The sequence below is a fragment of the Convolutriloba macropyga genome, chromosome 4 (assembly GCF_964194025.1).
Source record: "Convolutriloba macropyga chromosome 4, txConMacr16.3, whole genome shotgun sequence".
NCBI classification, from domain to species: domain Eukaryota; kingdom Metazoa; phylum Xenacoelomorpha; order Acoela; family Convolutidae; genus Convolutriloba; species Convolutriloba macropyga.
Genome location: NC_134471.1, coordinates 23,028,326 through 23,042,065, shown reverse-complemented (window position 1 = coordinate 23,042,065; position 13,740 = coordinate 23,028,326). Strand labels below are relative to the sequence as shown.

Below are 13,740 nucleotides of genomic sequence, written 5' to 3'. Positions count from 1 at the left end.
GTCATAGGTGTCAAGAAACCTCCTCTAGGGTTTTATGTTACGTTACTGCATAGCTTCTAGTGGTAGTGGAATGGTTTCAACATTTTAACATCACGAATGTTAGGCTTTTGACAAAACGTGCAAATTTTTCCGTTTTTTTTCGACGTTTATATTTTATTATCCACTTCTTTCCGGACGCAGGGGCCAGAAAACGTCCTTAAAGGTTTGATAATAAGTTACTGAATTAATTTTTTTTTGCCATGGAATAGCTTTCAGTTTTTTTTAATATGACAAATTTTATCAATTTTTTTTTGATAAAACTTTCAATTTTTTCAGGTTTTTGTTGCTTTTTAGGTTTCTCCAGCCTCAAGACTCTAGGGTTCAAAAGTAGTTTCTAAATATACTGTATAATTTCTAAATGTAACGAAATGTTTTCCAGATTTCAACACCGCGATTTTCAGCATTTTTTTTATAAAACTTGCAAATTTTTGAACTTTTTTGTCAGTTTATTATCGCTATTGTCAGTTTATTTGTCATTATTGTCTTTTATTCAGGTTTTTCAGCCTAACAGAAAATATCCGTTAGGGTTTGATAATGAGTTACTGAAAAATTTTTCTTGGCCATGGATAAGTTACAACTTTCATCACAAATTTTAGCAGTTTTTTTTGCAACTTCTAATTTTTTTCAAGTTTTTTGAATTTTTTGTCATTTTCTTGGTTTCTCCATTCTCAACAGCCACATAACCTCCTCTAGAGTTTAAGCTTAGGTTACTGCATAGCTTCTAGATGTAATGGAAGGGTTTTCAAGATTTTAAGATCAGCAATTTTTAAAATTATTTGCAAGTTTCTCAAGTTTGACTTTTTTATCATTTTTTTCCGGCACCAGGGTCCTAGAGACCTCCTCCAAGGCTTCATGAAAAGCCGTCGCATAGTTTCTAGATTCATGGAATTGTTTTCAATATTTTAATGACTCCAGCTTAAGCACTTTTTTGACAAAATTTAATTTAAATTTTCGCAAAAATTTTCATGTTCCAAGTTTATGGATGTCTTTGAGCCAGTAAAACTAATTAAAGCTTAAAGTAGTGATAATGGATAGTCTCCTGAGACAATGGAATGGTTTTGAAGATTTTAATGTGCTGAATTTTAGCAAGATTTTGTAAAAATTTGCAATTGTTTTCAAAATTATTGAGTGTTTTTTTCCTTTTCTCAGTTTAACTATCGTTACTGGCCAACTTGACATAAATCAGAAGAGAAAAAATAGTTTTGAACATTTTCACTGCAAAATCTGGAAGCTTTTCTTTTAAATTTTGCAATATTTTGCAAACTTTTTAAATATCAGTTTTTTATTTGATTTGTTTACTAACAAAGCTAGAAAACTAAAAGTTGAAGAAGAGTCGAATCAAGCTAGCGCTAGCTTCAATAAAACTTGGCTAGCTACTGACAAAGCCAACCGCTCCCCGATCGTTTGAGAGCAATTCGTCCGACGATAGTCGGTTATGTTTACTATTTTTTGGTACTTAGAACAGTTTAGCGTGGCTGTACTTATAATTTTAAGTTTTGATTAGAATTTGTATCGTTCTTTTTTTTTTGGTAATTGATGGGTTCTATGCTTATTGGGAGGTTTTTTAGCCATTTTGATGTTATGTAGGCTATTTCAGTGTTTTTGTTTCATAATTAATTGAAGATCGAATAAATGCCTATTGATCCAATGAATTTTTAGTTTTCTATTTCGTGCATTTCTGATTGTATAAAACTGTTTTTGTCACGAATCGGCAAAAAATTAAAATTGACATTATTTTCTGTGAATATCCCGTCGTTTTTATTTTTTTTAAAATTAAACAGGTTTATCTTTCTATCTTGTCCTACTATTTGATGTGCATGCCTTCTATCGCTCGCAATTTAAATCGAAGAAAAATTTTAGTTTTTAGCCACTCTTTTAAGAAGAGAAATAATTAGTTTCTTTTTTTAGTTCAGTTGGGGCTAATTTTCTAATTTAACTTAATGTTTTTTTTCATTATTGGTTCCAGCAAGTACTAGTTCTTTCAAAGCGTAGCTCTTCCAGTCGTTTCCAGATTTCCGGCTATGTTTTTGATAGGTGTTAAACAATTTTGCGAGCAAATTTATGTTCAGAGGGGGCTTTTTAAGCCGTTTTAAATTTTTTGTCTTAAAGGTCAATGTAGACTATAATATCCGGGTCGTGATCATAGCATTCGGTAGGGCTTTTATTTGAGACAGTTTTACGCTATGTTAGATCTTGCGTTGGAAAGTTTGAACGCCAAGTTGGAATTTTTTGCGAATTTTAAGGCTGTTTTTAGAATATTTTACCCATCATATTGTTTTACTGCATTGTATCCCTTTGCATTATTTTATCCATTGCTTTTATTGTTAACGGAAGTGAACGTTAACGCCCGCAGGTGCAAAGCTGTTTTTTTAATCAAACTGACAACAGAATTGAGAAATTAGTTGCAATTTTTCCATTTCTCCTTTTTTCACAATTAGGGATTTTGTATTCATTATAGCTTGGCTTGACTAATATGGTCTTAACAATTTTCAGTCTCGATCGCATGAAACAAAGCTTTTTGTTTGTATGCATACGTGTACTATATGAAAAAGTAATTGATTTTCCTAATTTTTTAGGTTGGTTCACTTTTTCGCCAATTTCTGTTGTTGACTTCCGATTGGTGTTTTCTCTGTTTTCATGCATTGTGCCTGTAAACACTATTTATTTTAAAGGGTATTTTTTGAGTTGTTTACAGAATTCTTCCGGCTATGTTTACAACAAACTAGTTTGTTCATGACTTGAATTATGACTTTTTTCTTTTCGAACATATACGTCTGTTTCGGTACGCTGACTACTGTCTGCGAACGCTGCACTTGAACAGTAGTTTTCATTTTTGTTTCTAGTGTATAGTAATTGGGACCAGCTGGTAAACATCCAGGTGAAGAGTTTACAGAGAAGTTTTGAAAGTTTGACAACTTAGTAGTCAAGCACGCTCCTCGTTCTCTCTCCTACACTGCCTTCCATCTAAAATCCCCCATCTAACCGTACGACCCGCCACCTACCCCCTCATCCTTCTCCCCACTGTCACGAACCATTCTCTCCGCTCTCCCGAACTACCTCGCCTCCAAGGTCATGTTTTTATGCGTTTTTTCGATTCTCAATAAACCAGACAAACTGGTAAATACCAAGTGCATTAAATGACAGCATTTCTGTAAGAGCCTTAATAGTGTCTATGCATGAGATTCCCCAAATTCCCGAGGGGACATAATTCATGGTGTTGGGCGTTTTTGGAGTTTTGACCACGTACCCCATCGACGCCATATCATCCCCAACAAAGCCCTCTCCACCCCCCCCCCATCGAACTCGAAAATGAAGATGGGGTATCTAACCTTAAGCTAGTGAATACGAAAGTCAATCCCTCGATAGTGGTTTGACAGCAATTCGACCGACATTAGTCTAATGTTTGTATATTGTCTAATGATTACGTGCTATGCGCAGACACTAATTTTCTTTTCCGATTTCAATTCGAGCAATAATTGGATTTGCTTGCGTGACGCCATGATTTCATGTTGATCTGTTGTTTTAGGAGTATCGGCTGCTCAAAGTTCAGAAATATCAAACAAGCTGGACTCCGTGTCTGGTGAACTCTCGTCTCTCAACACCAATATTCAAGCAATGACTGATGAGCTAAAAAACATGCACGTTACCTGGGATCAGGGATTGAAGGAAATGACGCAAAATGTGAAGAAATTGATCGATATCCAACTGACTATGCAACAGCGTCCGGTTAATCCTCCAGTACACCAGCAAACAGCCGTGTTGCAACCAGCTGGTCAGCAAATGTTCATCCGGAATCCAATGATTGTCCCAGGACCACAGCATCAAGTACCAACCTTGTCGCAGAACCCAAATCCAGTAGTGTCTGGTGTATATGCTCCGCCTGGAACCCAAGGACAGTTTCTTGCTCCACCACAGGGTTCTATTGCACCAACACCCGGCTTTCAGTTTAGACCTCCTGGTGCACCACCGTCTATGCCGAATGGCATGTCTTTCCCGACCACTTCCGATGTTGTTCCGATTCCCGCTCAAATGCCTGTTCCTCAGAATCCGAGCCTGTTTGGCCAACCGGTACCCCAAACTGTTGTTCGTCAACCCGTGCAACCTGTCTATCCAATTAAACAAGTTCCCCCTGAAGGTGAAAATTTCCAGGCAACCCCTAACCCAATGTTATCAGCTCTGTTGAGAGCACCAAATCCTCATGTTGAGCAAAAATTGAACCAGCCGTTCCAACCACCGAAAATGCTCTCTTCTGTTGAACATGCCCAAGATTCAGTTCCGTCGTCGGCAAAGGAACCAAATCCGATACCAACTTTGGGTGCGTCCCCAAACGTCCTAACTTCAACGCCGAAGGTTCTTGGGAACAAAGTTGCAGTCATTGCTGCACCAAAAGCTAATGTACCCGGTCCTGTTTTACCAAATGCTCCTTCGTCTCTGATCTCTCAAGATGGATCAAGTTCGGTTAATTCAAAGAAATCGCTTTTTTCGAATATAGCGGCTCCCAAAATTGATAACGTGCCACCCGTTTCTGAACAGGTCCCTGCATCAACAGTTACGCCTCAATTTTCGACACTATTTGGAGTTAAAACTACGCAATCTGGTCAAGTTCCAACAACATCCAGTCAATTAGGGTTTTCTTTCAGCTCTCAGTTAAAACCCACGGGCACAAGCTCGACTGTTCCAAGTTCAGCCTTTAGTTTCAAGATGGCCCCGCCTGTTGTGACATTTGCCACTCCTGCAAGTGTCTTCTCTCCATCCACAGCGTCGAACACTATTTCTGGACAGCCTTCCGCAGCAGTGTTTACGGGTTTCAAAGGTTTCCAAGCGCCAGTTAGCAACCTATCTCAACCTGAAGCTCAAAACCAAGCAAAGAGCAAGACTGCGTTTAGTTTGGTTGGTGGCGCTGCAAATTCCAAGCCAACATCCCTACTAAGCGAAGTACCATCCAAAACGTCTCCCCAGAAATCCCAGGATAACAAGAATGAGACTTCCATGAGCAATAAAGGACTGGGAACGCTTGGAAGTGGATCTTCGTTTTCTTTCAAATTCAACATGACCGCGCCTCCGACTGCCGAAATTGGGAAAAGTCCGGGAAAAATTACAAATACGCCCGAGAAGCCGAGCAACACTTCTGGAAGTGCGCTTGTTGTTCCTGGAAATGGAACTACAAATTCAACCACAATCGCTTCTCCGGGCGGGAACAAAGAAGCCGATGATTCGACCCACGACCCTCAATTTGAACCAATTGTGCATTTGGACAAAGTGGTTGATTTGAAAACTGGTGAAGAGTCTGAAATCGAAATGTTCTGCGAAAGAGCCAAATTGCGAAGATTTGTAGATGGCGAGTGGAAAGAGCGCGGTGTTGGTGACATGAAAGTTCTGAAAAGTCAAAGTGATAGTGGAAAAGCCGAGAAGTACAGAGTTGTGATGCGCCGTGAACAGGTTAAAAAATTGTGTGCTAATCACGTGATTACAGACGAAATGACAATTCAAGTTCACCCAACAAATGACAAGTCGCTGATATGGATTGCAAATGATTTTGCTGAAGAAGAGGAAGTTTTGGAGAAACTGTGTGTACGATTCAAAACCGCAGATGTTGCTGCAAAATTTAAAAAGGTATTCGAGGAAGGCGTGACTGTTTACGGAAAAGCAAATTCTAGCGAGGTGAAGTCATTCGCCAAACCCGAGACCAGTGAGAAGCAACCGGTAGTTAAAGAGACACCGTCAGTTAAAGAGAACGTTTCCGAATCAAGAGTAAAGAAAGGAGATGCATCAAAAAGTAGTGATGAAAAGCCAAAAATTGAACAAGAGGAAAGGAAACCGAAAAAGGAAACCGTAGTTGAAACAATCGGTCCTACAGAATCATCCAACACAAGTAAGTTTATGTTTCTTATTAGTAATGTTAACAATGCACCTTCTAATTTCGTAGGTTTTGGATTGATTTAACAATTCAATTAACTGTTCTGATAAGTTGAAAGTCCTTTGTCCTAAATTCTTAGATAAGAGAATAAGAGACATAATGATGATAGATTGTTTCCAGGACAGAGACGGAACAATGTAAATATTATGTACTTAAAAAATTAAACTCATATTATGGAGTCACTGTACTATAACAACAAAAAGCAGCTTTGCCTCGTCGAGTGGTGTCTTTAGGCAGAAAACTTTTACCTTCGTAAAGTTATGAAATTAGTGACTGTCACCGATAAACAGTCTGAAAAGTACAATCACGAAACTGATGAGCAAAATTTTGCACTCTTGTTTTGTCCTCGTTTTACCCGTTTAATGAAATTTGGTTGAAATTTTTTAACTATGTGGAGGAGCTGTTGCGCGAGATTAAATTATATTATTAATAGCCGCCCTCATCTTCTCAGCCGGCTATTATAGCGCTCCGATTTTTTTACGACTCGAAGAGGAGTATTGGAGAAGTCCTTTTTTTAATCAATTTTATTGGAGTGATTTTTGAAGCGGGAAATGAAACGCGTGAAAAAATTTGGAGTGATTTTGGTGCTGAACAAAAGTGAAGAGCGGAGCGAAAAGAAAGTGGTTTTTGTTCATACCGCTGTTTTTGAGAGAGCAAAAAATTGATGTGTGAAAAAATTTTCTAAGCGAGCAAATTTTTTTGTTCACGTGCGGCTTTTAAAAGCAGTTTTTTGCAACTTTTGATAGTTATGAGGTTTGATTATGATACTGTATTAGTTTTAGGCTTGTTCTGGTAGGAATTGAAGGTTTCAAGTAGTAATTTTGAGTTTAATGCTAATTTAATGCTGATCAGTTTTGCTGATTTCGAGACGAAATTTAATGATTTTTTGCCTGTTTTTTTGTTTTAATGCTTTAAGTTGGACTTGGATAGAAGCTTGTTGCCTAAGAAATATTCAGATACCAATTGAGTAAAATTTTTTGATATAACTCATTTTTTTCTTAAGAAAATTGTCAGAAAAATTGAGAAATTTTAAAACCATTGTTCTTATTTTTTTACGTTTCTTTTTTATTCTTAGACCATTAAGTTTCTTATCCCATTATGAGTTTCCCATTGTTTTGTGAGCTTTTCCATGCTCTAATCGCAAAGGAAATCCATTCGGCTTTATGCTTTCTTGTACTTTAAAAAAGAACTCAAGTTAAAAAAAAACTTAAGTTGTTATAGTTCTTTTTGTTCAATTTGTTTTTGTATGCCGTTTCTATTCTTCGTTAATTTTTTATGGCATTTGTGGAGGTTCAGGGTTCACAAAAGTTGTTCAGTTGTTTAGTCATAAGGATGGGCAATTTTCTCCTCCGAGTCGTTTCAGGAATTCTTCCGGCTATGTTTTTTACTTCGTCGAATAAAAAAATGTTTCGCTTTACCTCATTTTGCCGCTTTTTCAACATTTTGCGTGAATTCTTTGTGACTTCTGTAGGCTAGTTTCCCTCCTCTCTCATTCTGCAAAAAGTGATTTTGAACATCAGTTGCTGAGCAAAGCATTTCAAAATGAACAGAGTCGGTATAAAAAATTGAAGTCAGAAATAGAAACGGGATAAACCCATAAAGCCCAATTTTAGATGCCCGCTATTTGAACGTCGTTCCTATAAGTCTTAGTTACCATCTCTAATGCTTATTGGTATTGATAATAGCCCCTGTAGCCTCTGTCTAAGAAACAGAAGTATGTTCAACTACGAATTGCCATCAAAATATATCGGACTTCAAAAATGTTTTTGTACAAAAATCTTTTTTTTTCAATATCTTCTATTCTTTCAATCCCATTCATGCTTATTGTAATCAACGGCGGCTCTTTTCCGGCAATCTGCGGGTATGTTTACAATTTGCAATTCTATTTGCACAATTTCTTCGATTTTGTACACTGTTGGTAAATTCTGCCTAACCCTAACTGCTGAGTCTTTTCCTTGATTTTTTTCTTTAGTTATAACTTTCAGCAGTTCGTTAAGATGTAGTTTTTTTAAAAATTTTTTGATATATGCAATGCTGCAATGGGTAGGTCATTGTCTTGGAAAACAAATAAACGCGGTCACACCAGTTTAGTCAATAGAAAATTATGGTACAGTGTATCAAATTCTTTTTAGGTAAATCCTTTTTTGTTGCTGGCTTACTGTTTGTTTAGTCGATTTGTACCTAAAAAGTATGCCAAAGCGATGGTCATTATATTTCTGCTGTTTTTTGAATAATTAATAGCCGCCCTCATCTTCTCAGCCGGCTATTATAGCGTTCCTATTTTTTTACAATTCAAAGAATTCGAATTGTATTGGGGCGCTGTCTTTTTTTTTCAAGATTTGTTCACACATTTTCATGATTTTTGAAGTCAAAAATTGGAGTAGTGAACAGGAAGTGGAGCGAGTGGTTTTGCGGCGTGAATTTTTTTTTGCTCTAAATTAAAGTAGAGTGAGAAAACGGTGTTTGAACAAAAATTCGCTTTCTCGCTAGTGGTTTTTGTTCACATGCGGCAATTTCACTTTGTTTTTTACTGTTTTTTTTCGATTTTTTTGGATCAGATTTTTTCTAAATGGTTTTCCCAATCAGTTCATAGTCCGTTCTAGTTCTTGTTTTCTGTTTAGTCAATGAAAATTCTTTGAATTGTATCTCAGTACTTGTCCTGCTAAGTTTTTTACTTCGTCGAACTTTTTTTCGCTTTACCCATTTTGCCACTTTTTCGACATTTTGCGTGAAATCTTTTGACTTCTCTAGGCTAGTTTCACTCTTCTGTCATTCCGCTCAAAGTCCTTTTAAACAGCAGCTGCGCAGCAAAGCAATTCAAATTGAAGAGAGGCAGTATAAAAAAAATCAGTCAGAAATAGAAACGGGATAAACCCATAAAGCCCATTTTTAGATGCCCGGTACTTGAACTTTGCTCTCATAAGTTTTAATTACTATCTATAATGCTTATTGGTATTGATACTAGACCCTTTAGCCTCTCGAAATGACATCAAAATAAATCGTACTTAAAAATGTTTTTATACAAAAATCAATTTTTGTTGATATTTTCTTTTCTTTCAATCCCAATAGAGTTATGGGAATCAACGACGGCTATTTTCCGGCAATCTGCCGGGTATGTTTTAATTTTTGTGGCCATCTGCAAGCTTTTCCAACGCTCAAAGCGTCCGCTTTGTTCAGTGACTTCTTCCGATGGTTAGTTGGTTTCTTGTTCACGACGTTATTTGGTTATTTCTTAGGTCTATTTTGGAATTGGTTTCAAGAAGAACTGTAGTGACAGCGAAGGTAGTAATTGTTCTCATAGCTCAAAAATCTCCTGCACTTTTAATTAAATTGAATAGAGAATAGAGAAAAAATCTAATTTGACTGAAAAAAAAACAGAGGAACTTAATTTTTCCCTCTTTACAGGTCAAGAGGAAAATATTAGGAATGAGAAGATTTTTGTTTGCGTTCTATAATGAGTTTGACTTCTGAGTTCACTCACTGTTTCAAATGTATGGAATTTATAATTAATTCAAAAGTTTTTGAGAATACGATCAACGGGAACAAAGGCGAAGTCAAGAGAAACAAGGTAAGGCTGGATACTGAAACTTGATGTTTCAAGACCTAGTGCATTAAGTTATCAACTCTGAGTGAACTCTTTTGCTCTCGCTCCGAAGTAAAGCTTGTTGGTAATATAAAATTGGTTGCGGCATATCAAAAAGTAGGGCCTGATCGTAGAATGGTCAATCCATCTGGTTAAGGATCGAGAGGTCAGTGGTTCGAACCCCGGCGGGGTTTAGTGTTTCTTCCAACCGCCTGTCGTTCAAGAGCAATTCTTCCGACTTTTGTCAGTTTATGTTTGGTGTTGCTATTAAGCTTTTATTTTCCTCCAATATAAAGGCTGATTGGATATTCTAATCGAATCTAATGCGGATGAAATTAGAGCACTTTTTAACGCTTAGGAAAAATAAGGCTGTCGTCAAATTTCTCATCTATGTTTCTCTAACTTTCAATTCTAACGTCGGTCAGTGGGTTCAAAGGTGACTATTTTTTTGGCAATCTGCTGGCTATGAGTTTCTAAATAGATCTTCAGTTGACAAAAGTACTAGTTCATTCATGTCATGTACCAGCGAGAGTCTCCCCTCATGCCTGTTTTAACAGTTAAGTCATGTGTAATGCGAACCTTAACACAAAGTTCTGTAGCGTGTGTATTTTCAAGTTTTCCATGGTCAATTACTTTTTGGGGCCAATGAAACTTTTTTATAGCATTCTTTTGAGTTTGAAATTTAAAAATTTGCGGAACAATAGTTTTTTAATAGCAACCCTCAGTAGGCTTTTTTGCGCTCCTATTTTTTACAATTCAAAGAATTTGAATTATATCGGGGGCTCTCTTTTTCATGATCTGTTCCCACATTTTCGTGATTTTTAAAGTCAAATTGGAGCGATGTTTTGGTCACGCCGAAACAGGAAGTGGAGCGAAAAAGCGAACGGTTTTCCGGCGTGAACTTTTTTTTCCATTCTTATTTGTAAGTAGTGAGAGAATGGTGTATGAACAAAAATTTTCTTTCGCTAGTGGCTTTTTGTTCACATGCGGCATTTTCGCTTTGATTTTCGCTCTTTTCGATTTTTTGAAAGAATTTTATTCTAAATGTTTTTCCCAATCAAGTCATAGTCCATTCTAGGTCTGATTTTTTGTTCATTCAATGAAAGTTATTGAATTGTAGGTCAGGAATTGTCCTGTTATGTTTTTTACTTCGTTGAATAGAAATTTTTCGGTTTACCTTAGTTCACAACTTGTTCAACTTTTTGCGTACAATCATTTTTGACTTTTGAGGCTAATTTCATTCTTCGCTCGCTCTTTCTGCTCAAAATGCTTTTAAACAGCAGTTGCTGAGCAAATCAATCTAAAATAAACGGAGTCATAAAAAACGAAATCAAAAATATAAACGGGATTAACCCATGAAGCCCAATTTTAGATGCCCGCTACCTGAAGTTTGTTCTTATAAGTTACAGCTACCAGCTCTAATGCCTATTGCTATCGATACTAGCCTCTGTATCCTGTCATTAAGCAACAGGTTTGTGTCTAACTACAAAGTGAAAAAAGTGGGTAGGTTTAAATTTCACTAGATTTTTTTATTGGTTTTTGTTCGATTGGCTTAGAAGTACCTCTTATGATAAGTGTTAGGCCCCATCCGTAACCTCTTTTTGGCGCACCTTTTAAGGCAGGTATGCACTTCAAGGTTGGTCTTTTAAATGGCATCCTTTTCGAATTCAGAGTAAAGCATAGCGAGCGGTAAATTTGTGCTTCAGTTTTGTTGTTGCTTTACCAGGATGAACAGAGGCTTGGAACACGAGCAACAATTGCAGTCAATTTTAGTGTTCGATGTTTTTGGTCTGAGAATGGTGCTTTTAGGGTGTTTTTGACCGGCCTTTCAACCTTCCATTATTGGGCAGATAACTTTTATGCCCTCAAGCGCACGCTCTAATTTTTATATAGTAACGTGCTATATAACATCACAAAATTTGTAAGTGTAAAAGTATAAAGCAAGTATAGAACACTGGGGAGGTCAAAACAGAATACATCCAATCTCTTTTAAGTTTGTTATCATTCGCTCCTAGCATTCATTTTTGATCAAAAGTTGCCTGTTCATTTAATGTTAACAAAACTATGGATACAATGAAGGATCCACAAACTCTCAATCCAGGCTAGAAACGAACCGGACACCAAAGATCTGAACAACGTTTGTTGGTATCTGGAACTAACAGTATTTGGGTCCCTTCATTACGGTTTCATGCAACACGATATATGTAAAGATGTTACTATTAAAGATGTTTTTCTTTTCTGACGTATTTGGTTCGTGTTTGTTCCTGTGCTTCGTTGACTTTCTTAGTTTATTGGATTGTAGTTAGGACTTTTTCTGCGCTACTTTTTTTGTAATATGTGTTCCCACATTTTCGATGACAGCTTTCGAAACGATATTAACAGAAATCCCAGGTGCACTGGACTCACTTAGCTGGCTTTAATAGTCTTTCAAGTATTTAGTGTAATTAGTTTGCTGGGAGGGCCTAATTCAAGGTTTTCAGCCAAGAAAGAAGCAAATTTTCCCTGCTTTTTAAAAATAACTCTTATTTTTTCAACCGATTGGTTTGGGATGAATGTCGTTCCTAGTTTTTTGGGTTGTTTGCTATGAGAAATATAATGTCATAATAAATCTATTCTGTTTATCTATGGTCTATCCCGATTTTTGCTAATCTTTTTGCCCTTTCAAATTTTTGGGAACTGTGTGGCCTTTTCAAAGCTTTTAAATGGGTTAGTTTACAGGGTCTAACAACACGGAAATTAGTGTCAAGATATTAAGATCAAGATTTTTAGCAAGTTTCTGGTAAAGTTTGTGTATAAACATATAAATTACTCAACACATGTAATGACTTTTGATGTTACTCGCTATGGCTGATTTTTGTTCAATTGTGTAAACACACGCAAAATTTCTCGCTGAAAATTCAATCGCTTTGTTTAGCTACTAATTTCTCTTGATTCACAAGCCATTCAATTCAATATTTAATTCAATCCTTTATTTACATAGTAATCAACTATCGCGAACGTACATTATTCTGGTCCGCCGACAAAATGAGCCAAGCAGCGTCTACAGAGACAAGTTCCAGAAGGAAGCGTGCCAATTCACGACAGCTCAACAAGATCGTTGATGAATGGGATAGACTTAGCCAGCCATTTAACGAAAACGAGCTCAGATTGGCCCTCTCCGAAGCTACTGAATGCTTCAAAATTCAACAGCAACTAGACGAATCCTATTTGGAAACAGTTCAGGATGATCAGTACGATACAGAATTCGATCTGGTTCAAAACAAGCATACATTAGTCCGCAAGAAGCTATTTCAAATGGGAAAAGCCATAGACCAATTTGAACTGGAAAAGGTGGACGAAAACGTGACTATGAATACGTCTTTCGGAGATGCAACACAGCACCAGCCGCATGTTGCAAAGCTACCACAGATACAGCTACCCAAATTCGATAGCAAATTCACTGACTGGATGGCCTTTATCGATCAATTCGATACAGCCGTGCACCTCAACACGAAATTGTCAAACAGCTAATGACTTGTCTATCTAACAAGTTGCTTATCAGGTCGCCCTGAAAAACTAATAAAAAGCCTATCATCAACTGACAGCAACTACGAGACTGCAAGAAATCTACTCGAGCAGCGATACAAAAACGATTGCATAGTTCTACACACGTTGCAAGCTAGGGCTGTTGATTTCAAGCCTGTGAGAGGAGAAAGCAAGTACCAACTCCGTCTGCTACACAGTACTTTCAATGAAGTAACTCAGTCGATTCACTCACTTGGCCGACAAGTTGATAACGACATGTGGCACTTCTTTTCACAAAATTGGATGTCGACTCTCAGAAAGCATGGGAACTCAAAAATGAAGGCACTGAATGTCATAAATTTGACGAACTGATGACCTTTCTTGACAACAGAGTAAGATCGATGGAAATGCTAAACGATCCCATTCCCCCCAAACATCTGCACGTCACTGGACAGGATGAGCGATCGAAGCAAGGTTTCAAACATCCGTGTGTCATGACTCAATGCAAGGAATGCCATGTTCCGTGGGCTTTCTCAAAATTCAAGGACCTTTCAGCGAAAGATAAGCAGTCTGCAGTAGCCGCCAGTAAGTCCTTTCAAAATTGCTTGAGATTCAATCACGAAAGTGACCAATGTTCGTCACAATCTAGATGCAAGACTTGTCAGGGTAAGCATCATACATTTTTACATGAGGCTTT

The 13,740-nt window shown here is 37.2% G+C and overlaps 2 protein-coding genes across 5 annotated transcripts in view; one reads left to right on the top strand and one right to left on the bottom strand.

Moving 5' to 3' along the window:
- Positions 1-13,740, bottom strand: part of LOC142337517 (uncharacterized) — a 320,572-nt gene that overhangs the window by 200,101 nt on the left and 106,731 nt on the right. The window lies entirely within an intron of this gene.
- LOC142337519 (uncharacterized) overlaps positions 3,548-13,740 on the top strand; it is a 51,262-nt gene continuing 41,069 nt past the window's right edge. For both annotated transcript variants that reach the window (XM_075386803.1, XM_075386802.1), the window contains exon 1: positions 3,548-5,911. In XM_075386803.1, the coding sequence (XP_075242918.1) occupies positions 3,655-5,911 (2,257 nt within the window). In that variant the 5' untranslated portion in view covers positions 3,548-3,654. The remainder of the gene's footprint in view (positions 5,912-13,740) is intronic.